Source organism: Diceros bicornis, chromosome 2, assembly GCF_020826845.1.
Source record: "Diceros bicornis minor isolate mBicDic1 chromosome 2, mDicBic1.mat.cur, whole genome shotgun sequence".
In the NCBI taxonomy this organism is placed as follows: Eukaryota; Metazoa; Chordata; class Mammalia; order Perissodactyla; family Rhinocerotidae; genus Diceros; species Diceros bicornis.
Window position 1 is genome coordinate 14,555,279 of NC_080741.1, and position 26,676 is coordinate 14,581,954.

The window sequence follows — 26,676 nt, forward strand, 5'->3', positions numbered from 1 at the left end:
ACCACAGGATTTTTTCTGGCCTTTGCCTTTTCATATTTTTAATTCTCTTTTCTGACGGGGAGAAGTCTGGATTCCTCTTAGGCTCAATATATTTATTTATTTGCTCAATTTCCTGTTTGTCATCAATCTTCCAATCATATAACCATCTTCTTAGTCTCTGTCCCACCGGCCCTGATTGCATGGACTGTCTTCTCCCCAGCTACGTGCTAGTCAAGTCCCTGGTCTTGCCAACATGTAGTTAATTCTGTCCCCAGCAAGCACACTATTAACATGCTGCCTGAGTCTCAGCCCCTCTGAATATGACAGGTGAGTTTTCCAGCCCTTTCCATAGTGAAGGGTAAGGAACCATGATATTTTTTTCATGTGCTTATAGCAAGGTATATATGTTTTATTTTATTTTGGTAAAGTACTATTATATCATAATATGTGTTTGATTTTGAAAAAGCTAAACATAAATAAAAACAAAGTAGAGAATATGGGTGTTAATTTTCATTGCTTTCCACCATTATCTTCCATTATCTTATTTTAGTTCAAGCATTCAAACTTGTATAAGTTGACCAGTTACACTGTACAATCTAATTTTTCGTTACTGTTTGTTTTGGGTTTTGTAAAACAATGTAAGATTCTGTGTTTTGTTGGGCTTCCTGCCACATTTCTGATAGTTGGTTGTTTTTACCTTGGCATTATTCAATGCTGTGCTTTTCATAGCTCAGTAAACAATCACAGTACAATTATACAGCTAACCCCCTGCTCTTCCCTCTTAGTTTACTCCTAGGTCTTCAGGATATTTACTTACAGTAGATCTGTAAAGTCTAATTTTGATCCACAAAATTACAGTAGGTCTGTTAGCTTTTTGCAGTATTTAACTTAACAGCAGTCTGTCTTTCTTTGACATGAACAATTTATACTGTGTTATTTGCAGTAACAGGTTTCATTTTAAGATGTAAGTATAGGAGTTTAATTTTCAAATTCTGATGACTTCTCATGATCATTTTTCAGAGAAACCCAGTCATGCCTGTGAAATAGAGCATATCCTTTTTAAGTTGAGGCTCTCAATATAAAACCACTATAATCATACATAGAGTCTTTGTGTATTTCTTTTTTTTAAATAGACTTTATTTTTTTTAAGAGCAGTTTTAGGTTCACAACAAAATTGTGAGAAAGGTACAGAGATTTCCCATATATCCCTTGCCCACACGCGTGCATAGCCTCTGCCATTATCAACATCGCTCACCAGAATGGTACATTTCTTACCAAGGATGAACCTACATTAACACAGCATAATCACTCAAAGTCCATAGTTTATGTTAGGTTTCACTTTGGTGGTGTACATTCTATGGGTTTGAAGAAATGTATAATGACATATATTTATCATTATAATATCATACAGAGTATTTTCACTGCCCTGCAAATCCTCTATGCTCGCCTGTTCATTCTTCTACCCCACCCCTTACCCCTGACAACCACTGATCTTTTTACTGTCTCCATAGTTTTTGCCTTCTCCAGATGTCATATAGTTGGAATCATACAGTATGTAGCCTTTTCAGATTGGCTTCTTTCACTTAGTAATATGCATTTAAGGTTCCTCCTTGTCTTTTTGTGGCACGATAGCTCATTTCCTTTTAGTGCTAAATATTCCATTGTCTGTATGTATTACAGTTTATCCATTCACCTATGGAAGCACATCTTGGTTGCTTCCAAGTTTTGGCAGTTTTGAATAAAGCTGCTGTAAACATCTGTGTGCACATTTTTGTGTGGGCATAAGTTTTCACCTCCTTTTGATAAATACCAAGGAGAGTGATTACTGGATTGCATGGTAAGAGTATATTTAGTTTTGTAAGAAACCGCCAAACTATCTCCCTAAGTGGTTGTAATATATATATATTTTTTTAATATGTTGATTTTTGTGTGTGAGTGTGAGGAAGATCAGCTCTGAGCTAACATTATATGGAATGCTGCCACAGCATGGCTTGACAAGCGGTGCCTTGTTGCGCGCCTGGGATCCGAACCTGGGCTGCCAGCAGCGGAGCGCGCGCACTTAACCGCTACGCCACGGGGCGGCTCTGGTTGTAGTATTTTATATTCCCACCAACAATGAATGAGAGTTGCTCCACATCCTCAACAGCATTTGGTGTTGTCAGTGTTCTGAATTTTGGCCATTCTAATAGGTGTATATTTGTATCTCATTTTTTTTTAAATTTGCATTTCCCTGATGACATATACTGTTAAACATCTTTTCATATGCTTATTTGCCATTTGTATATCTTATTTGGTGAGGTGTCTGTTCAGGTCTTTGACCCATGTTTTAGTCTGGTGATTTATTTTCTTATTGTCGAAGTTTAGGAGTTCTTTGTATATTTTGGATACCAGTCCTTTATCAGATATGACATTTTGCAAATATTTTCTCCCAGTCTGTGGCTTGTCTTTTCATTCTCATGACGGTGTCTTTTACAGAGCAGATAATTTTAAATTTAATGAAGTCCAGCCTATCAGTTCTTTCTTTGAGGGCTCATGCATTTAGTGTAATGTGTAAAAAGTCATCGCCATACCTGAGGTCATCTAGATTTTCTCCTGTTATCTTCTAGGAGTTTTATAGTTTTGTATTTCACATTTATTTTTACGTAAGTTTGGTAGTGTCAATCCTTCAACTTTGTTCTTTCTTCTTCAATATTCTGTTGGCTGTTCTGGGTCTTTTGCCTCTCCATATAAACTTTAGAATCAGTTTGTTGATATTTACAAAATATCTTAACTGGGATTTTGATTGGGTTTGCATTGAATGTATTGATTAAGTTGGAAAGAACTGACATTTTAACAATATTGAGTCTTCCTATCTTGGGAATATCTCTCCATTTATTTAGTTCTTTGATTTCTTTTGTCAGAGTTCTCTGGTTTTCCTCATATAGATAGACCTTGTACATAGTTTGTTAGTTTTATACCTAAGTTTTCATATTTTTGGGTGCTAATGTAAATGGTATTGTGTTTTTAATTTCAAATTCCACTTTTTATTGGTGATATATAGGAAAGCGATTTACTTTTGCATATTGATCTTATATCCTGCAACCTTGCTTTAATTGCATATTAGTTCCAATAGTGTTTTTGTTGATTCTTTCAGATTTTCTTCATAGACAAGTCATGTCATCCCCCTTCTTTTTTACGTATGCATATACTATTTTGCATCTCACTACTTTAGGAAATTTGTAATATGACTATTTTATTTATTTTAATGTTTATATGAAGTCCCAGTTAAAATAATGTCAAGTAAAAAATAATACAATAATAGAGTATAAATTCTTACAGAATCAATGTGTTTTTCCCTAACTGGCATAGTTTTTCAAATATGGGGAAATGCATCTCTTTCTTTTATTGTTAGTGCTGTTCAGAATCTATATTAAAAAAACTAGCGTGAACCATTTTCTTTATTTTAGTGTATTCTTGAAACGATTGGGAAGGAAAATGAGTTAACTGTATTTTTTTCATGTTTAATTTTAACCAAGATTCAGTTCTTAATCTAAATGGTTTTATGCCTCTGAGCCAATAAGGCACCTATTACTTTTTTTTTTTATTGGTGAGAAAGACTGGCTATGAGCTAACATCTCAAATCTTCCTCTTGTTGCTGAGCTAGATTGGCCCTGAGCTAACATCCGTGCCCATCTTCCTCTATTTTGTATGTGGCATACCGCCACGGCATGGCTTGATGAGGGGTGCATAGGTCCACGCCTGGGATCCAAACCTGTGAAGCCCGGGCCACTGAAGTGGAGTGTGCAAACTTAACCACTACGCTATTGGGCCAGCCCCCAATTACTTTTTTTTTTTTTTAACTATGTATGTTTGCTTCGTCTCTGTTTCTTGTTTTTTTGTTTATAGAAATTAAAAATTAAAGAAGGAAGGAAAGAAAATTCAGTTCAAATAATAAATGACCTTTTAAATCCAAATTGCAATTCTGCCACCTAGTGTTTGCACGTGGATTTTTAAAAAAGCAGTATTCTTTTTCCTTTTTTAGAACTGTTTGAGTATACTTCTTTCGTTCATCCTTAGCTTACAAATTTAATATTAAGAAATAAAAAATTTAAAAAGAGGATCCATCTTTATTAATTACTATTAATTACTTTTAAGAAATTATATTTTTAGTATCTCACATGTTAAAGCTCATAAATTATTTATAAATTCATTGTATATAAATTTGCTAAATGTTTTGCCAGTGATGTTTATACAATTCAGTTCTATAATGAGTAATTTTACTTTCTTAGAGTCGAGGTGGAAAAAAGTTTCTTGCTGTACTGAAAGAAATCTTGGACAGGGATCCCTTGTCTCAACTGTGTGAGAATGAAATGGATCTTATTTGGACTTTGCGACAAGACTGCAGAGAGAATTTCCCACAGTCACTGCCAAAATTATTGCTGTCGATCAAGTGGAATAAACTTGAGGATGTTGCTCAGGTAACAAAAGATCATTTCTGTAACTCCTTTTGGGAGTATATACTACTTTGCTGATTTCATGTCACTTGTCCTTTCATACAAAGGTATATTTCTGTAGATTGGATAATTTTCTGCAGGAGAAATTTTGAGGTTTTAAACTTTTATATATATTTTTAAATGATAGACCAGAACGTTTTAAGATTTAAAAATCCCAGATTCTGGGATTCTGGGATTTAGAACATAAATCATTCAGATCAATTTTAACATTCATTTCAGTTGGGCAGTGTTGATGAATGTTTGCCTTTAGGCAAAATAGAGAAAGGAAAAAGATTTTGCTCTAAAAAGGCCAACAATTTTTAGCTCCTTGATTTAATTTTTCAAGACTCTGTCAGAAAGCACTGGCATGTATTAAAGTCAATTGGTCAATACGGTACAGAAAGATCCTTGAGGTAGTTTTTAATTAGAACAAATACATTTATTTGGCTTATTAAAATAATCAAATTTGTTTACTTGTTTGAATTCAACTTTTACAATTTTAAAAGTTTTCTCATCTTGGTAAATCTGTACTGACTTTAAAAATTTAGTCAAGAAGTACATATTTATTTTAATCACATGCATTTTTTAAATCTTTGATTTTACTTCTCAAATTTAGTGTAGAAAGGATTTCTTTTGAGTTTATTTCTAGTGTCTTAATTTTTTTTTTTTTTTTTTTTTTTTTTGTGAGGAGATCAGCCCTGAGCTAACATCCGCCAATCCTCCTCTTTTTTTGCTGAGGAAGACGGCCCTGGGCTAACATCGGTGCCTATCTTCCTCCACTTTATATGGGACGCCGCCACAGCATGGCTTACCAAGCAGTGCGTCGGTGCGCGCCCGGGATCCGAACCAGCGAACCCCGGGCCGCCGCAGCGGAGCGCGCGCACTTAACCGCTTGCGCCACCGGGCCGGCCCCAGTGTCTTAATTTTTTGAATCATGTTACATAATTATATTATGTGCCTCATTTAAACTGTTTCCATAGTTAGACCACGTGAACATTGCTTATCCTGAAAAGGAACTCTTTTTGTCATTTAGATAGGTTTTAATTGTTCTGACATGGTTATCTTCTAACCACTTATTTATTTAAATTCAAATTTGGCTTAGTTTTCTATGAACCTCCATAATGGTGAAATATAAAATATAAGCATTTTTTAGTTGGCACATTTGCTTACTTCTCTTGGATAGTGTACAGTTAGTTCTAAGTGCCTCCCAATCCCACCCTCCACCAAGAAATGCATCACATTATTTTGTATAGAATTAGAATAGAAAAAACTTCTGGCTGTACTCTTAAAAGATATCTGAGAGAGAGGTTTTTTATGTGAACTGTCAGAAAATGAAATGAGCTAATTTATGCTTATTTCTTTATTTGACCCTTGAGACAGAAATTTTTACATTCAGGAATTTAGCACGCTTGTCTCATTTCCATGAGGGAATCTAAAGCATTGTTGTCAGATATAACTTAACATCTTCCATTTTGGTAGAAGAAAGCCAATAGTGTAACTTAATACTCAAGTAGAAACACCTAAATGTGTTTAAGCAAGTATAGGAAAGTACAAATTGCACAATCCTAATTCTTTTTTTTAGTAGTCTAGAAAAAAAGTTAATGGAATGAAAAGTAATGTGTTTTGGCTTGTTCCCCGACCCTATCCCATTGCCAGTTATAGTGAACTGGTATCAAAGAATATAAATTCAATTTCAATAAATTTCAATAAATTGACTACCTTAAGAAGTGGAGAGCTTCTGTGCAAAGTTTGTACTCTGATTCTACAGGCATAAGCTGTGGGTGAAAATTCTATAGAAGATTAGCCTCACATTAATCCACAAGAAAAGATTCTGTTGGCATAATGCAGAGGGATTTCAATAGTCTTTGCAGCAGGCAGGTAATTAATTAGCACTGCTTTCACTATTTATAAGGCTAAGTCAGGTTTCCCTCCTCTGATGCTTCCATAGCTTTCCCCCAACTAAAATGATGAGTTTTGGTAATTTATTTAATTTTATGTTTATATAATAGATTTTTTAATAATTGTAAATAATCTTACACAAGGTAATTACTTGCCAATGGTAGAGCTGTTTTTAATCCATAATGTAGTTGAACCTCTAGTATTACAGAATGTTATCTATCCTTTACAGTATTGTTTTTGTGAAGCAATGTATTTCAAGTGTTAACTGGAGATGCTAGGAGTTTTTTTTTACTATTGTTTCAGACCCTCAGGAAATGGTCCTCCCTAACTCCTCTATCCATAATGAGGACTACTGGTCCATTAGGGCCTGGGGCAAAGCGGGGAGGGGGCCCCATCAGTGATAAAAAGTGGGGTGAGGTAGGTGTTTCATATCTTTAAACCAGTATTTCTCAAACTTTTTTCATTATTACACTCCTTAGGAGTCTTTTTGGACAATTTTTCCCCTAATAGCCCCATCTGCATGGGATTTTGATGCCACAGATAAGTGTATGTCTGTTTATATACTGTGTTTTTGTACTTTATACATAAAAAGAGCAAGTATGAAGCTTATTCTTTTTATTCAGTGCAGTTTAAGAATAATTAAAAATTTAAAGTAGAAGTTAAAATTTAAAATCTAACATTTCACTGTATTTGTTGAATAACTTTGTAATTTATTGTTAATTGTAATATATCAAATTTCATTTCTACGTTAACTTATATAAATGTTTACTAATAATAGCAATGTAATCAGATTTTTAAAAATTATTCAGAAATATTTTTTCTGCAAATGTAAAACAATAGAAAAATAAAGTTAATTTCTTAAAAATTATCTTTAGTAAACTTAACTTTTTTATTTTTTTTTTTGGTGAGGAATATTAGCCCTGCGCTAACATTCATTGCCGCTCCTCATTTTGCTGAGGAAGATTGGCCCTGGGCTAACATCCATGCCCATCTTCCTCTACTTTATATGGGATGCCGCCACAGCATGGCTTGACAAGCGGTTCCTCAGTCCGCGCCCTGCATCTGAACCTGCAAACCCCGGGCCGCCAAAGCGGAGTGTGCAGACTTAACTGATGTGCCACTGGGCCAGGCCCATGAACTTAACTTTTAAATTTACTTGATATGAGAAAATAGCTTTTGACTTAGCTGCTGGATATTCATTCAGATATTGTTGACTTGTTGGGGGCACTTGACATAATTAATGAGGGGTTGAATAATTTGTGGAATTAAAATAATAAAATATAAACTATTTTTATTTAATTGTCAAAGTTCAGGTCTCATACAAAAGCTCAAACGAGATACACAGGCAACCAGCAGGTACTGACAGGCCACCTCTCACAACATGACTTGAGATTGAGTAGTCATTTGAAAGAAAGTCCTCCAGTCATTGCCATCTGTTTGCCATATTTTTGCAGCTCTCATCTTGCACACATTCTCTATATCTTCGTTGGACTCAATGTCAGTGATACCCAAGAAAACCAAACAAGATAATCAAGTATTAAAGAATAAGATTTTGTAAGATAGGATTGAGCTTTGGAGGGCCACAAATCATAATTATCAATATTTTTTTCACTCTCCTCTGTAATCAGTTTTCTTCCCACTTGCCATCCCTGATAAGAGTGCGTGCTATATATATTAAAACCATGAGGAGGAAGAGACTCTTGCCAGGAGCAACCCTGATGAATCTCATGGTGCTCTCTGATGGGAGGGAGATAGGAGTCCTTTCTAGAGATTTGGGCTCTCTGAAACTAGGGTTTCCAAAGATGCAGCCATGTCTACTTGAACCCGTCTTCCACCTGCCGTTTCAGCTCATCCCCTCAAGGGGTGCTTTGTTTATCCTATTTCTAGATCATTTCTAAGTGACATCTATAAATAGACTGGCTGTATTTGTCTTGTTCATAGAAAATAAACTAGGTACTATTTATTTCTTATGGGTTACTTACTATGACTTAAACGGTTTAAATATATTATAGTCAATAAAAAGTTCTGTTAAGTGATAGATACTCTTAAAAATATTAAGAGCTAAAAGTAAACTCCTTCAAGATAATTTTACATTGAGTTATTTTTTTTTTAAACAGTTTTATTTATTTATTTATTTTTTGTGAGGAAGATCAGCCCTGAGCTAACATCCATGCTAATCCTCCTCTTTTTGCTGAGGAAGACCAGCTCTGAGCTAACATCTATTGCCAATCCTCCTCCTTCCCACCCCGCCCCCAAAGCCCCAGTAGATAGTTGTATATCATAGTTGCACATCCTTCTAGTTGCTGTATGTGGGACGCCGCCTCAGCATGGCCGTGGAAGTGGTGCGTTGGTGTGCGCCCGGGATCTGAACCCCGGGCCGCCAGTAGCAGAGCGCGCGCACTTAACCGCTAAGCCACGGGGCCGGCCCTACATTGAGTTATTAATGAACTTTTTTTAGTGAGGAAGACTGCCTCTGAGCTAACATCCATTGCCAAATCCTCCTCTTTTTGCTGAGGAAGATTAGGTCTGAGCTAAAATCTGTGCCCGTCTTCCTCTATTTTGTATATGGGACGCCGCCACCACAGCATGGTTTATTGAGCAGTGCGTAAGTCTATGGCTAGGATCCAAACCTACAAAACCCAGGCTGCCAAAGTGGAGCTTGAGAACTTAACCACTACACCACCAGGCCGGCCCCTGAACTTTTTATATATAAATTGACTGGCATTAGCTTGAACCTTGCAGCTTATATTTGTACTTCAGATTTTACCTTTAAGTATTTCATGATCATTTCTTTCTCTGTCTCTGTCTCTCTCTCTTTGTTTCTTGCCTTTTAAAAATTACTTAATGGCTAATGATTATAGAATCCAAATATTCATTGTATCATTCTATTTCCTGGTAAGTACTTAATAGCTTTTTTTACTTGCTTATGTATAGAATATTTCAACAAAGACCATCTTTATTAATCCATATTAATAGGAATGGATTTTTGAGGCTTCAGTAAGTGTGTATGCTTCTCTTTTCTTTTGACCCATCTCTGCTCCTGTATGCCAAGGAAAAAGAGATTATTTTTTTCCCCTATAATTTCTGAATCAGTTTCAATTTTTAAACAGCTTCAGGCACTACTTCAGATTTGGCCTAAACTGCCACCCCGGGAGGCCCTGGAGCTTCTAGATTTCAACTATCCAGATCAATACGTGCGGGAGTATGCTGTGGGCTGCCTGCGACAGATGAGGTACCTCCTGCAGGTGGCTTTCTTTGGGGCAAGAAACACTTTGGGTGTGGGTGGAGAAGGTGATGTCTGCTTAAATATCTCATGAGAAAGGAAAAAGTTGGGAATTATTCAGAGTTTAAAGCATTTCTCCCTCCCTCCCTCCCCCTCACTTTCTCTCATATTCTCACTTTATTCTATATTGTAAAACAAAAAACAAACAAAAACATACTGAGTCAGGAGGTCCTCAAGATCACCCTCAGGTTCCATGATTCACTGGGAGGACTCATAGGACTCAGCATACAGTCATACTCTTGGCTCTGACTTATTACAGGTAACATATACAGAGCAGAATTGTGAAGGGAAAAGAGTCAGTGGGGCAAAGTCTGGAGGAAACCAGGCAGAAGCTTCTAAGGGCTTTTTCCCGGTGGAATCTCATTGAATACACTTAATTCCCCCAGCAACGAGTTGTGACAACACATCTGAAATATCGTCTGCCAGGGAAGCTCTTTTAGAGATTTGGTGGACAGGGTTTTTAATGGGGGCTAGTCATATAAGCACCCTGTGCCTGGCACATAAAATTCTAGACTCACAGAAGGAAAACGGGATGTTCAGCATAAACCATACTGTTTGCACAGTTTAGGCACACCTCCCACCTCTTATCTGTTAGGGAGGTGGGAAGCTTTGTGAAATCTATACTCCCATATGCCAGCCAAGGGCCAACGTTGTAAGCAGGCTTTTTCAAAGGATGGCACTCAGGCCTGCTATGTTAACCTTTTCTGCCCACCAGCCACAATTAAGAAATGTTAATATTTTGTCATTTTTTTTAAATTTATATTTTTAAGCAAATAACATTATAGTTAAAGATGAAGTCCTCATAATTTCCTTACCCAGTCTTGATAACTCCTTTCACTTTCCAGAGGCAACCATTATCATGAATTTGGTGTATATCCTTCTATGCCACATTTTTCTATTTTTACCACATTTTTATATCTATAAAAGTATAGATAAAGGATAATATTGTACATTTAAAAATAATACAGATGTGTCTTGCTGTATGAATTGTTTTACCTCTTGCTTCTTTTTTCATTCAACATTGTTAGGTTTTTGAGGTCAGTTTCTCCCATTACATGTAAATGTATTTTTTTCCTTTTACTACTGTGTAATAGTATTCTGTCACAGAGATGTATCTTATTTACTCCATTTCCCTATTGAGGAACATTTTATGTTTTCTCCACATTTCCCTATTATAAACATGCTTGTACAATCCCATTTGGGCAGTACATGTATGAGAATCTATGGAATTTATTTGAAGAAATGTCATTATTGAGATAATCTCAGGCAATGGGCTTTTTCAGGTTTATCCATTTTCTTTCTAGCTTCAAAAATGAGGGTTTTACTGTATGGTTATTTGAAAAATAAAAGTTCTGTGTGATATCCATAAAAAATTACACAAATTCTTCAATAGTGGTTATTTTGGAGGAGTAAAATTAGAAGTGTAAGGAAAGAGGAAGCCTCTATTTCTATACTTCCTTTCTATCTTTTACACTATTTATAGGTTTTATAATGGGCATGACTTTTATAATAAACTTAATAAAGATTATTGTGTAGATAGTTTTTAAAAATGAGGCTCCCACTTGCTCCTTAAACTCTGTAAGTTTGCATTGGAGACCTGAGGGGAAGGGGCTGCCTAGCTCTCCTGGGCCGAGTCAAATGTTTTTCTTAAATGTGTTGATCCCCCAGGAAGAGATTGCTGTGATCCCTATGTTCCATGTAAGTAGTTCTGATACATTTCCCTATGTTAAAGTTTTTGGTTATGAGGTTTTTTTCTTGATATATAGTACCCTGGGTTTCAGTCCCAGATCTGCTTTAGACTACATTGTTAATCATTTTTGGTCTAAGACTGTAGTCAGTAAGTGGGGGACTTGGGGTTCATACCTTACCTGAGTACTGGAATTGCCTCTGATGGGAGTGTGTTTATATGTGATGGTTTGGAGATGGACACAAAATATAGAGAACCGCTAACTTTAGTTAATTTAGCTTAGTTAATTATAATATTATATTATATTAATTCAGTGAATCAATTCCCAATTACAAATGCACTCATCTCCTTATCCTTCAGACTATCTGAAGTCAGGATTTTAATTGTTCATTGATTATTTGGGAGAAGGAATTACTGAACCCTAATGATAGGAGGGGAAAATAAATTGCTAAAGTACTGATGAAATTTTTATTTAAAATTTTATTTTAAAAAACTTATTGGTTGACTGAATATATAACTTTTTCAGCATGATCAGAAAGCAATATTAAAGTACCTAATTTTATTGTTAACTCTGGACTGATTTCAAATACAACCATCAATTGTATCAACCTATTTAATTTAATAAAAATGCCCCATGTATCTGTTCGTTGCTCCTTTCCACTCCCCCTCCCACCCATCTGAAATCCTCATATTTTCTTATGTTGTTGTAACAATGGAACAGTGAGTATAAAAATGCAACAAGCCTGACCCAAAAGAACCATTGCGTTTTAGTAAGTTAGTATTTGATAGTTTGATAGGAAGGGATCTTTTTCTGGCACTGGTTGTTGAGTGATTCACTCTTATCTTTGTTTCTTTCAGTGATGAAGAACTCTCTCAATATCTTTTACAACTGGTACAAGTTTTAAAATATGAGCCTTTTCTGGATTGTGCCCTCTCTAGATTCCTGTTAGAAAGAGCACTTGCTAATCGGAGGATAGGGCAGTTTCTATTTTGGCACCTTAGGTAAGTCTTTATATTTCTCTATTTGAGTCCACCTTGTACTTTTGTAAATATAAACCAGCGTAAAACAGTACATTGAAGAAAACAGACAGCTGCTTTAGTTGTTTCTGAGCCATCTTTAACATTGATACTCTCTTGGTGTCTTCTCCTATTTCTTGATACCCAAACACTTAATTTTCATGATTGGCAAAGTAATTCAGAGAAGTGTCCCTCCATGCCTACTTGATTTTTAACTGAAACTAATAATTAATGTATTGCTGTTTTCCAGTATAGTGTACTTATTGTGTTAATATATTTGGACTGAAAACAGACTTACTATTCCTTCCAGAAGGTTGTAAGTAGTAGTATCATCATTGCTACTATTGGGGAAAGATTTTAAAGTTTTCCTATAGTAACAGCAACTTTATTTTCAGCTTCTTTGTTAACTAGGTCATTTTCAGAAATACGTGAACCTTATTTCACCAAGTTTATATAGGAGTAAAATCAGGAAAGAGAACTAAAATTCTTTTGTTTCCTAGGAAAATTTTGATTCCTAATTTCTGAACCGGTACTCAGACATTTTTGTTTTTTTCATCTGATCTTCAGAGTAATGAAACTAATGATTATCAGAAAAAAATATCTTTCCTTCTTTTTGGCTAAGCTTCTTAAGGAAAATAAGCTGTATAATATTTTTATGTTAATTTAAGGGGTTATATTTCTGTTTCTTGATTTCCTTATTGTTTATAGAGTTTTTCCTTTCTTATTTTTTTGTCTTCTTTTCTCATCCAGTTCAATCTTCTCATTTTTAAACCTCTCAGGGAATAACAAAATAAGTTATTTCTTCCTTTTTCAAATGTATATACCATTCTTAAAGTGATAAAAAATTGAATAGAAGCTAATTGAGGGATTAGTCAATTGTGTGACGTGAGGATGTGAGTCAAATCTCTGTTTTTCATCTTAACTGTCTATAAATTGATAATATTACCTTTTTACTCCAAAAAGCAAATAAGGTAAGTGGTAAAAATTTTGGGTTTCTTGGAATAAAGAATTAACTAATTATAAAATCTCATATCTTTTTGAATATGGGTTTGTTTATTTATTTATTTATTCATTCATTCATTCATTTATTGAGTGAGTGAGGAAGATCAGCCCTGAGCTAACGTCTGATGCCAATCCTCTTTTTTTTGCTGATGAAGATTGGCCCTGAGCTAACATCCATGCCCATCTTCCTCCTGAACTATGAGGTTTAAAGAATTGGAAAGTTGACCATCCCACTAAAAATTATGCACAAGATGATGTGTTCTTTTCTTTGATTGGCATCATAAGTTAATTTCGTAATAGAATAAAGAAGTCAGTATCTCTATTTGGTGATCTGAAGTGTTTGATAAACCATCTTAATATTATTAACTTTCTGCAGGTCAGAAGTGCACATTCCTGCTGTCTCCATACAATTTGGTGTCATCCTTGAAGCATACTGCCGGGGGAGTGTAGGGCACATGAAAGTGCTTTCCAAGCAGGTATCAACTTGTTTTAATCTTCATGTTTAATTTGCCACATGATATTTGATCAATTGTATCATATGCTATTTCTCCCATCACATTATTTCATGGAGGTTTCAGTAACTGAACCTGATTAATACACTTTTTAATCAAAATTTAAGTCAAGACATAAAGTTTCAACAAACCTAGCAGAAGAATGTCAATTGAGTGCTGCCTGAAAAGTTAGTCAGGATTTCTCATAGTAATGCCATGCCTTAAATTTTAATAGGAGATACTTATTTAGACATGCTTAACAATGGGTTTGTTGGTGATGGTGACAATGGTCATGAAATATTTAGACTCTGTTATTTCATATCCCTGAGTTACTCATTCCAGTTAGTATAGTCCTTATGATTCATATGCTCTGCCATTTGTTTTAGACTGAAGTATTTTGACACCTAAATCTGTAAGTGTTATAGCTTCTAGAATTCAGAATCCTTAAGCTGCTTTTTCAAACTCTATATACATGCCCGAAATTGTGATATTCTCCCACAGTCCCTCATCTTCTTCCCAGGCCCTCATTTTCTAATCATTGCAGATGATGAGATATTAGTGATATTAATAGGTCAGATATTAAATGCTTACTATATGCCAGGAGACATACTAAGTGTTTTAAGTATGTTATCTTATTTTACGCTCCTAGTAATGCACCACGGTAGTTACCAATACTGTCTGGATTTGACAGTGGGGAGACCTGAGGCTCCAAGAGATTAAGTAACTTGTCTAAAAACCCACAACTTTCAAGTGACAGGAATAATTTTCAAACTTAGATCTGTCGAGCTATAAAACTAAAGTTTTTGTTAATTATACTGGGAGTTTTTAAACCTTTATAGCAGCACAACTCTCTCTTTCTAAAATAAAAACTTAAACATAGATCCAATATATCAAATCGACAACAGTATGATTTTTTCAGTATAAATATATTTTTGAGGGCCAGGCCTGCTGGCCTAGTAGTTAAGTTTGGCAACTCAGCTTTGGTGGCCTGGGTTCAGCTCCTGGGCGCGGGCCTACACCGCTTGTCTATCAGTGTCCATGCTGTGGTGGCAGCTCACATACAAATAGAGGAAGAGTGGCAGAGGATGTTAGCTCAGGGCTAATCTTCCTCAGCAAAAAAACCCATAAAAAAAATATATATATATATATATATATATATATATATATATAATGGTTTTTTTTTTGAAGCTGAAATAAAATATAAGCCATTTAACAGAACCATGAAGCTGTTCTATTGAACCAGAATTTCAAAATCGTGGGTTATTGTTGACACTTGTACTCTTAGTGTCCAGTTATTTCTGTGTTTTGTTTTGGAGATAATCTTGATTTATACAGCTAAGTAATTCCAAATAGTAATAGTTTTTTCATAGCTTGTTTGCAAATGAGAAATGTAACCATGGCCCAGGCTTGATTTGCTGCTGGGTCTTTGGTCCCCTGAAGAATGAGATGAGAGCATTTCTGCCATCAAAATGAAGCAACACTGTATTCCAGCTTCTTCATGCTGTCATTCTTCATTGACAACAGTACATTCTTGTTCTCTAGCAGTAACGTTTCCTGAATTTAGTGTTATCTAACCCAACACAAGAAGATTTTCTTAATGGTTGAAATTTACTCAGAACCTACTATATTTCAGGGTTGGTGTTAGGTATTGGTGAGGTTAAGTCAAATTAGCTATGTCGCTGTTATCAAGGAGTTTATATTCCATGGGGTAGGTGTAATAATCAGTGATAAAGTGTTGATACAAGTATTGTTATGGGAGTATTATGGAAGCACAAAAGAGAGACATGCAACCTAGCTTAGGGCATTAGGGAAGAGTTCACTGTACAGGTAACACTTGTGGTGGGTTTTGATGGTCTAGTTGGTATTAGCTAGATGGAGAGTTTGTTAGTCAGTGTTCTACTGAGAAACAGAACCCATAAGATGTGTGTGTGTATATATAGAGAGAGAGACTGAAGGGAGTGAGGTATGGAGGCTGAGAAGTCCCAAGACCTACCGTCAAACAAGCTGGAAACCCAAGAGAGCTGATGGTGTAGTTCCAGTCTGAGTCTGAAGGCCTGAGAACCCGGAGAGCCAATAGTATGTAAATTCCAGTCCAAAAGCACACAAGCTTGACATCTAAGAAGAGCCAGTGTTTTGGTTCAAGTCTGAAGGCAGGAAAGACCAGTGTCCAAGCTCAAGGCAGTCAGTCAGGTGGAATTTCTTTCTACTTGCAGGAAAGTCAGCCATTTTGTTCTATTCAGGACTTCAGATGTTTGGATCAGGGCCACCCACATTAGGGAGGGCAATCTACTTTACTTGGTCTACCAATTCAAATGTTAATCTCATCCAAAAACACCCTCACAGACACACCTAGAATAATGTTGGAACAAATATCTGGGCACCCCATGGCCCAGTCAAGTTGATACATAAGATTAACCATTGTGGGTCTACTTGGCATCCATATGCAGCTCCTTAAACCATACTTAATCTCCAAATAAATACAATAACAAGATCAAAATTCCACCTAACATGATACGGTACCCTGAGTACAACCAAAAATGCACTAACCTCTTTCCTGGAAGAGGAGATGACATCCTTGACTGTCATTTACTCTTCTCTTTGATATCCTATAAATTAGATACAATGATGTAAAATTAACAACACTTAAAAACTATGATATAAAATTAGTACATCTTATGTTACATGATAAGGGAATAAGAGCAGGAAGAAACAAAGACTTGAGAGAGAGAGATCTATCTATCTATATCTATACACATACATACATACATGCACATACATATATGTACACACACACAAACACATATTTATAACAAAATAAGGAGGAGTTACTCATGGGTTGTAGATCTGATTTTTGTAATTGGTTACATGGTCATAGCTGGTATTTATTACTACCTTCTTCCAATCCATTTTCTATTCCCTTTGTCTTTAGCAAGCATCTCAGTGGTTGTGATTCTTTACCTGGTGGGATGACCCAAACCTTCATTTTTGAAGGGTCTAGTAGTCCTACCTGGGTTGGCTTATAATATTCCATTGATTTTTATCACAGAGCATGGTAATACTAAGAGATCTCCTATATTCTAGGCATATCCTTCCTTATCTGTATTGTGGAGTACTAGGCCAGTTTTCCCTTGGGAGTCAGGATCAGTCACTCCAGATAGCACTGTAACACCCTTCTTTGCCTTCTGATCCAGAGGCATAAAGAGCCCAAAGTGACTGGGAAGGAGTCTTAACTTGCAGTTCAATGGAATCAGTGGAAGCATTCCTCCCTCTGTAACTAAGACCACTATGCCAGCAGAGCACAAGGTCACAGGAACAGGAAGCAAAAGGTTTGCTAGTGGGTCACTAGGGGTAATAGTGAGTGGTACCACTTTCATTTCCACACGTTGATTCCTGGACCCATGAATCCTGGCTGTAGGAGAAACAGCATCATATATTGGACACTGATTCAGAACATATACAGCCTTCTGGAAAATTTTGCCCCAATCCTGTAAGGTATTGCCATCTAGCTGGTGCTGTAACTAAGTCTTCAAAAGGCCATTCCACTGTTCTGTCAATCCAGCTACTTCAGGATGATGGGGACCATGTTAAGACCAGTGAGTTCCATGAGCATGAGCCCATTGCTGCACTTCATTTGCTGTGAAATGAGTTGCTTGATCAGAAACAATGCTGTGTGGAATACCATGACAGTGGATAAAGGTGTTCTCTAAGTCCACAGATGGTAGTTTTGGTAGAAGCATTGAGTACAAGGAAGACAAATCCATATCCAGAATAAGTGTCTCTTCCAGTAAGAACAAAATGCTGCCCCTTCCATTAATGGAAGCAGTCCAGTGTAATCAACCTGTTGCCAGATAAGCTGGCTGACCACCTCAGGGAAATGGTGCCATATCAGGGACTCAGTGTTGGCCTCTGCTGCTGGCACATCGGACACTCAGTGGTGGCCATAGCCAGGTGGGCTTTGGTGAGTGGAGGTCCATGTTGCTGAGCCCATGCATAACTTCCATCCCTTCCACCTTGGCCACTTTGTTCTTGAACCCATTGCGTGATGACAGGGGTGGCTGGGGAAAGGGGCTGACTGGTATCTATAGAACAGGTCATTCTATCCACTTGATTATAAAAATCCTCCTCTTCCGAGGTCACCTGTTGGTGAGCATCCAGTGGGACACAAGTATCTTTATGTTTTTGCCCATTCGGAGAGGCCTATCAGAGACCTCTTCTCCAAATTTCCTTGTCACTACTTTTCCAATCATTTGCCTTCTAGGACCATCAGCCAAACATTGATCACAGTTCATGAATTGGTATGTAATCTCACATATGGCCATTTCTCCTTCCAAGCAAAGTGAACAACCAGGTACACTTTCCAAAATTCTGTCCACTAGAAGGATTTTCCCTCACCACTGTCCTTCAGGAATGTTCCAGAAAGGAGTGTAGTACTGCAGTTGTCCACTTTCATATGGTGCCTGCATATCATTCAGAACCATCTCTAAACTATGCTGAGTCTTCTCTTCTATGTCAACTGATCGTAGGGAACAGCCCATGAGGCAATAGGTGCAAGCTGGAAGAGAGAAGGCAGTGTAGCAAGAGTGGGGACCATGGGCATTTGGGTCACTTCTTCATGTAACTTATTGTGTCTTCAAGGCCTGCTCGGGCCCAATCTCGTATATACCACATTTATCTGATGAAGGAGCACTGCTGTCCTTGCCCATCTTTATGGCTTGGTGGGTCAGATGATGGGCAGTTCATAATGGGCAACTCAGTTCGCAAGATTACTTTGTGGCCAGTGGTTAACCATTTAGTCTCTATTAAGGCCCAGTAGCAAGCTAAGAGCTGTTTCTCAAGAGGAAAGTAGTTATCCGCAGGGGATGGCAGGCATTTTTTTTTCAAAATCCTAAGGACCTGTGCTATGATTCACCTATGTAGGGGCATGCCAAAGGCTCCCAACAGCATTCCTGTCTACTACTGACAGTTTAAGCACCATTGGATCTGCTGGATCCAATGGCCCAAGTGGCAGAGCAGCTTGCATGGCAATGTGCACCTGTTGCAGAGCCTTGTCTTGTTCTGGACCCCACTCAAAACTAGCACCTTTTTGGATCATTCAGTAAATAGGCCAGAGTACAAACCCACATGAGGAATATTTTGTCTCTGAAATCCAAAGAGGCCCACTAGGTGTTGTGCTTCATTTTTAGTTGTTGGAGGGGCCAGAGCAACAATTATTCTTCACCTTAGAAGGGTTATCTTGACATGCCCCATACCACTTGAGCCCTAGAAGTTTTACTGAGATGAAAGGCCCCAAATTTTTATTAGATTTATTTCCCACCCTCTGACATACAAATTCCTTTAATTCTAGAGTAGTTCTTTCTTCTTACTGAAGTTCAGTCAGCATGATGTAATGGACCAGAGTGATATGTTGTTGAAGGGAAAAGCAATCAAGATCCCTGTAAACTACATTTTGACATAGGGCTGGAGAGTTGATAGACCCCTGAGGTAAGAGAGTGAAAGTGTATTGTTGGCCTTGGCAACTTAGGCAGACTGCTTCAGGTAGGCCTTATTGACAGGTATAGAGATAAAAGCATTTGTCACATCAATAGCTGCATACCAGGTGTCAAAGGATGTGTTACTTTGCTCAAGCAATGAAGCCACATCTGAGACACCACCTGGTAGATGTTATAATAATCTACTGTAAGTCTCCAAGATCCATCTGTCTTCTGTGCACGCCGAGTAGACAAGATGAATGGGAATGTGATGGGAATCACCATCCTTGCATCTTTCAAGTCCTTGATGATGGCACTAATCTGTGCAGTCACTCCAGGAATGTGTTACTGCTTTTGGTTTACTGTTTTGTTGGGTAGATAGAAGAAGTTGTAATAACTTCCACTTGGCTTTTCTCACCCTAACAGCCCTCTCCACAGGTCAGAGAACCAGTATGGGGATTCTGCCAGCTGCTAAATATATCTATTCCAATTATGCATTCCGGAACTGGGGAAGTAACCACATGATGGGTTTGGGATCCACTGGGCCCACTGTGAGACAGATCTGTGCTAAAACTCAGTTGGTAACTTGACCTCTGTAAGCCCCTACTCTGTCTGATGGACCTCAGTGACATTAGTGTCACTGGAATTAGTGACAGTTCAGAGCCATTGTTCAGTAGGCCCTGAAAGGTCTGATTATTTCCTTTACCCCAAAGTGCAGTTACCATGGTAAAAGGCCATAGAGTGCCTTTGGTGAAGCCAGGAAAAAATCAGTTTTAGTCTGGCATAGGAGAATTCACAAGTGTCACTGTCTGATGAAAGTATTGGAGGAATTATCAGCTTCAATGTGGCTAGGTCAGTGGCTACATGTTAGAGAAATGAGTCCTGAAGGTTTACTACTCGAGTGTTTATTATTGTCATGGTGTAGTCAACAGACCATAAGCTGTGTATGTGACTAGTAAGTGTTAGCAGAGTAGTTTCATCTAGCTGATATAATCTGAAATCAGTATATTCAGTCCGCTCAGCTAAAATTTCCTCTAGTATTAAAAGTTCTCTCCCAGACTTTGCTTTTTGGTACATTATTTTTCCCTTGTGGCAAAGACTCCCCCACGTTGTTACCTATTCTAACCTCTCTCTCATTTGAAGGCCATTTGTTTCCCTGCTTCTAACCATCTACTAATTCCTATACCTCTCTGGTATCCCACGCTGTTTTTATATCAGATGCCTGTAGTAAATCCCAGTTCCACTACACTTTTCTAACTCATTTGCATTGCCAGAGGAACTCCCATAGGTTTTCATAGATTATTTTAATATTTATGGTTTTCCATTCATGTTAAAACCAACTGTATCTGATCCCTCCCTTTTGGAAAGCCCATTAATGTGTTAATAAGAGCTAACATTTATTCACCATTTATTACAGGCCATTTATTCTTCACAACAATGTGAGATAGATACTATTAATCCCCTTAATTTTGTAGTCCTCTTAAATATATATACCTGTCAACCTCTCTTGTGTTCATGACTACCATCTGAGTCCAATCCATTATCCTCTCTCACCTGGATGTCTTCATTCACCTCCTAAATTGTGCCCTTTCTTTCCATTCTCCCCGCACTCCCATTCTCTACACAGCAGATGAAGTGATCTTTTAAAAATGTAGTATATTATGTCATTTCCCTTTTTAAAGTCCCTGCAGTAGTTTTCACTGCATGAGGAATAAAATCCAAACTCTTTATCAAAGCCTGTAAGACTTGATAAGGTCCTCTCTTCTTTGACCTCACTCATATGATCAGACCATGCTGGACATTTTCTTGGTTCTCTGGGAAGCTCAGCTTGACTTTTATAATAGCAAACATATGACAGATGTATGATTGCGTTCTTCTTACTCTTTTACTTGATGAATATCAAGGGGAAGACTACACTTTACATGGCAGTTCTTGTTATCACTGTAAATCTACAAAAAGACAAGGTGTTGAAACACTTAAAGTATTTGACTTATATGGGTATTCAGGACACTGTTGCAGGAAATGGATATCCTGCGTGAAAATTAATGATGGGGCATGAAAATTTGCAACTGTATAAACATGGAAGAAATTCAAATTTGAAATACTTCAAAAAGTTCCCGTTTGCAAAGCAAGTTTTTCAGCTGGTTCCCTTTTCACCAGTGTTTGTATAACTCCTGAAATTGTTGAGAAATGGAGTGTCTGTGGTTTTGACACATGGCTAATTTGGCAAGCTTCAGCCATCTCAATTTTATCATCAGGCTAGATAGAACTTTCCCAGTTTCCTGTGAGCAAGCCTTCAGCCTGTCTATAGAAACGGCATGCCTGAATTCACCTCTCTACTGAGACTTAGTGGTTTCCTTGCATAGAAGCAGGGTTCAAAAATGCAAACATGGTGTAAAATAAATCTCTGTTTCATGGAAATGTAAGTCATGGTGTTCTTGATGTTTGTTGTATGCATATTTTATATGCTTGTTATATACAGTTTATGTGTTGCTCAGTTTTTATCATTTATTGTTTCTAGTTTTAATGACATAATGATAAAATAAAATATTCCTTCAGATTTTTGATTGTTCAAGGCTCTGTCTTATGAAATTTTGCATGATATGACATGGAGAGACCCTCAGTTATAAAATAATAAAGTTGGCTTTTAAACACATGGGTTTTGATTCAGTTGGCCATTGAGTCACTTTGTACTACTTGCATAAGTTTTAACAGCCCAAGTTACCTCATTATAAAAACAAGTAAATAAAAACAAGTAATTTAGTCTTGGACAACAAATACTGTGTCTATATTCATATTTATTTTATTACACAAAAATCTTTGTGTGTCTGTGTGTGTATCGGGGGCTGGGTTTCACCTCCCCACACCAAGGAGTGGGCAGTGAGTTGAGGCCCCCGGTGGCTCTGGGCACCAAATCTCACCCACGGCCACAGCCAAAGCCGCAGGTGATTTTCAACCAACAGTGACACAAGAATTGATTTTACCTTATTGTTAGTGGAAAGAGAATATCCTGAGAAGTCATACAAGAGTGGTGACAAGAAGTAGATATTAAGATTGAATGTCAGGAACCTCCAGGTTACTTGTACATAGATTTTCCTCTTATACTATGGAGTTGGCCAGATGGAGTGGTTCAGATTGGTTGTATTTCAAATTCTATTACTCAGTGAGCTGCAGAGTTCTGAATACTTTAGGTTTCATACTTATCTTCTTACCCACACTGTATGTCCCTTTTCTCTAATTTATAAGATTTCATTTAAGAAAAGAGTTAAAGAAAGTTTGAAAAATGGTGCTTTAAGTAACAGGTAAATAAAATAAAAATATGTTTTGTTTTGTTTGCTGAGGAAGATTTACCCTGAACTAACATCTATTGCCAGTCGTCTTCTTTTTGTTTGAGGAATATTCACCCTGAGCTAACATCCATGCCAGTCTTCCTCTATTTTGTATGTGGGTCACCACCACAGCACAGCCACCAACAAGTGGTGTAAGTCCGCGCGCGGGAACTGAACCCGGGCCGCCAAAGTGGAGTCCACCGAACTTAACCACTAGGCCGCAGGGCTGGCCCCCAATAATACATTTTTTTATTCTATTGTATTAAATATATTTTTCACAAGCCAGGCACTGCTTTTATTTTAGCTAGTTGTGTGTATATGTCAGGGATGGGGAAGGGAGGGAGTGATTATTGAGTAATATGATCACTTTGTATTATGGTACTTTATATTATTTTTAACCATAAATGAATTTGGTGGTGGGAAAACTTATTTTTCAGGTTGAAGCACTCAATAAGTTAAAAACTTTAAATAGTTTAATCAAACTGAATGCAATGAAGCTAAACAGAGCCAAAGGGAAAGAGGCCATGCACACTTGTTTAAAACAGAATGCTTACCGGGAAGCCCTCTCTGACCTGCAGTCGCCTCTGAACCCGTGTGTCATCCTCTCAGAACTGTAGTAAGTGAACATCTGTGCTGTTCTCAGTGAATCTCCCATGAAAATAGCAGTGCAGAAAGGATTCCTGAGTGACTGCCTTGGGGGAGCAGTAGGGCCAGCTGTTAGACCCAGTAAGTGGAATATAATTATTAAAGAAGGAATATCTTAAAGTCCTCAAAGGTTATTCTTGTGTATATTAGGATGTGTGTCTACCAATTAAATATACCTGTGGGGTTAGTGCAAGTTATTACAAGTTAATTTCTTTTCAATTGTATGTAATTAAATTTGTTTTGTATATTACTGGTTTCTAAGAGTTAAAAATCCTATGTAAGCAAAATATGGAAAATTATTTCTTTTTCATTTCCTCCAAAAGTAATAGTGGAAAAGTAATAATGTATAGTCAGTATATCAATATTCAAAATTGATCCCTTTTTAATAAAGCAATAATGAACTCATAATATTCCTAATTTTAATCCAGTGATATGTTCTGTTATTGAACAATACTGTCATTGTTATATATATAGGTATATATATAACATAAAGTTAAGGAAAAATAAGGAAAGAAAAGGAGAATTTTAAATGTAGGTAGAGAGAAGGGCAAATCTGGGTTTTCAGTCCAGCCCATGTGGTATCACTATGTGCCAACCAAGTCTGTCATCCCTGTTGCTTTTCTACTGAGAGGAAATGTTCTAGTTCTGACTTCTGCAGACCTGAATGGAACAGGTGAGGGGTTCTCCCAAGCCTCATATATCACAGCAAAATTACAGTCTTGCCATATCTTTACATTGAGGTGAGCTAATTTTCCTCTTGTCTCATTTCAGTGTTGAAAAGTGTAAATACATGGATTCCAAAATGAAGCCTTTGTGGCTGGTGTACAACAATAAGGTGTTTGGTGAGGATTCAGTCGGAGTGATTTTTAAAAATGGTGATGGTATGTACTGAGGTTTTTACAGTGCCATATTCCTTAGTATTTTTCATCTGTTATCAGTTTGCTTTATCTGGAAGGTGATACATAAATGTGTAACAGATGGCAGCCAAGAGGTAGCCATCGATGGTCATAAGGTTGAATTCAGCGTGTCTTAAATCTCTTTTATTTTCTTCTTGGAAAATGACTTCTACAGCTTACATACATATGTTGTTATAATAAACTTTCCTTTTTTTCCTACAAAATACAATGTCTGTCTATTCCTTTGGTAAAAAGCTTGTGAAATACAAGAGGATATTTTCAATTATGTATTCATATATCTTTTTTCAGTGATAGCAATTTGAAATTGCTGCCATAGTTTTCTATTTTAATTAAAATATCTTACTGACCCATAATTTATAAATGAAATGCATCTGAAGTAATCACACAAACCAGAATGCAGTCATGACTGCCACCACTTGTTAGCTGTGTGACTACAGGCAAGTCATGCAAAATTCATTGAGCTTCAGGTTGTTCATGTCCATGAGGATTATAGGATCTGTATGTTGGGGTTCTGAAAAGAAAGTAAGATAACATAAATAAATGTAGTTAACATAATACATGTTTACAACTATTTTAAAAAGAACTTTTAGTGTTTTGCTAGACATTTAACCCCACTTGACCACATGAATGTCATTATGTGGGAGTCAGTTCTTTCTTGGCCTCTGTTACCTAAGAATTACCCTTAGACGTGATAATTAATCAACTATTACCAGTTTTGCAAACCAGTCATACAATTACTTATGTGATTCTTAAGAACTTTCTGTGCATCCCTAAAAGCAAACAAGAAGGAAAAAAATTAGCAGTGTGAATTGTGTGTATGCTGTAATATAGCATTCCTGTGTATAACAGTATTACAGCATCCATGCAATTAGTATGGTACCTTATACATGGTAAACAATAAAAAATATTTTTTTAGCTTAATTTCTGAAGTCGTGTTACAGGGACATGCTAAACAACAAATCTAATATTTAACATAATGAATATGGTCAACATTATAATTTGGGGAAAAAAATTAGCACAGCATTTGTCAGTGGTTTTAGTTAATTGTGGCTGAATTAGCTAATCTTGAATTAATGTTATTAGGCATAAAATGGAAAGCGTTTATAGTAAAGCAGGGTTTTTTTTCCCTTAGATTTACGACAGGATATGTTGACACTCCAAATGCTGCGCTTGATGGATTTACTCTGGAAAGAAGCTGGTCTGGATCTTCGGTGAGGTTTCTAGTGAATTTATTTTTGTCTCATGTTGTATTCCTTCCATAGCAAAAATTTTAAAACTTTTTGTTGGTTCCTTCCTTTCTGCTATTATTATTGATTGTTGTTCATAATAATATTTATATAGCACTTTACAGTTTACAGTGTACTCTCAATTTAACTTATTTAAACTGCATCAGGTGTAAAACTATATATGTGATGGAGATTCCAGAAAGAAGGAATAGGTTTGAACTTCTAGTAAAGCCGGGACAGACAGCAAGAGTCACATTCGAACCTATGGTTTTGAAGGTGCTCTCAGGGAGGATGCACTGGTGGTCATGGGAATGACAAGGCCAGAGAAGGGCCTGCCCCTCTTGTTACTTAGCCTGGTAACATTGATTCCTCTACCTTCCCAGGAGGGGAGTGTTTAGGAGAGATCTCAGGGATTTTAGCTTGCCAACAGGACACTGTTGAAGCAACAAAAACACAAATATTTTCATATGCCATTGTAAATTAATATAAACCTCTCTGTATCAAGTTTTCTTATACCTTGTATCCACTAGTTCCAGAATTTACTTTAAAATTAGAAGGATGAACAGAGATTAATGCACAAAGATATTCATCCTTGCTTTATTTACAATTAAAAAAATTAGACCACCCTTTTGAACATTTGCTCAATAATAGAATAATGGTTTTAAAAAATTATTAGTTTTTCCATGTGACCAAATATCTCAGGTATTTTAAAATATTTTTTATAGAATTTGGAGAAAGTGCTTATCTTGAAATATCAAATGAAATAAGTGAGATGCACAAGTATTTTTATGGAATTATTTCAACCGTGTTAAAAATTCACTGGAAAATAACACACTAAAATGTTGACAGAAACTAAAATGGTAATAGACATTATTTCTGGGTGGTGGGATTAAAGGTGGGATTAAATCCCCCTCCCACCTTTGTGTACCTCTTTCTCTAGTTTTCTATAATGGGCGTCTACTTCTTTTTTAATCAAGGAGAAAAAAAACATTAAGCATGTTTCATGATATAATATAGATCCATACAGTTTTTAAACTTTTTTTCTGTGCTAGTTGATGATGATTGACTTCGTTTTTTTACCTAATTGTTTATATTTTATTTTTTTTATTTGTGGACTATTTCAAACATGAAAGTATAGAAGATAATTTACAACAATTTTATGTTCTAACACTCAGATTTAATAAATATATATCTAGCAATTAAATGACAGATATTAACATGTTTCATATTTACTTTTTAAAAAAAAGAATTATGGGCCGGC

The 26,676-nt window shown here is 36.6% G+C and overlaps 1 protein-coding gene and 1 non-coding gene across 6 annotated transcripts in view; one reads left to right on the top strand and one right to left on the bottom strand.

Moving 5' to 3' along the window:
* Nucleotides 1-26,676, top strand: part of PIK3CB (phosphatidylinositol-4,5-bisphosphate 3-kinase catalytic subunit beta) — a 181,694-nt gene that overhangs the window by 133,871 nt on the left and 21,147 nt on the right. For all 5 annotated transcript variants that reach the window (XM_058552075.1, XM_058552077.1, XM_058552062.1 and 2 more), the window contains 7 exons: nucleotides 4,248-4,436; nucleotides 9,461-9,582; nucleotides 12,179-12,322; nucleotides 13,716-13,815; nucleotides 23,065-23,243; nucleotides 24,044-24,153; nucleotides 25,322-25,400. In XM_058552075.1, the coding sequence (XP_058408058.1) occupies nucleotides 4,248-4,436; nucleotides 9,461-9,582; nucleotides 12,179-12,322; nucleotides 13,716-13,815; nucleotides 23,065-23,243; nucleotides 24,044-24,153; nucleotides 25,322-25,400 (923 nt within the window). The remainder of the gene's footprint in view (nucleotides 1-4,247; nucleotides 4,437-9,460; nucleotides 9,583-12,178; nucleotides 12,323-13,715; nucleotides 13,816-23,064; nucleotides 23,244-24,043; nucleotides 24,154-25,321; nucleotides 25,401-26,676) is intronic.
* Nucleotides 22,133-22,259, bottom strand: LOC131421662 (small nucleolar RNA ACA64). Its single transcript, XR_009223928.1, has one exon. It is a non-coding gene; the product is annotated as a small nucleolar RNA ACA64 (small nucleolar RNA).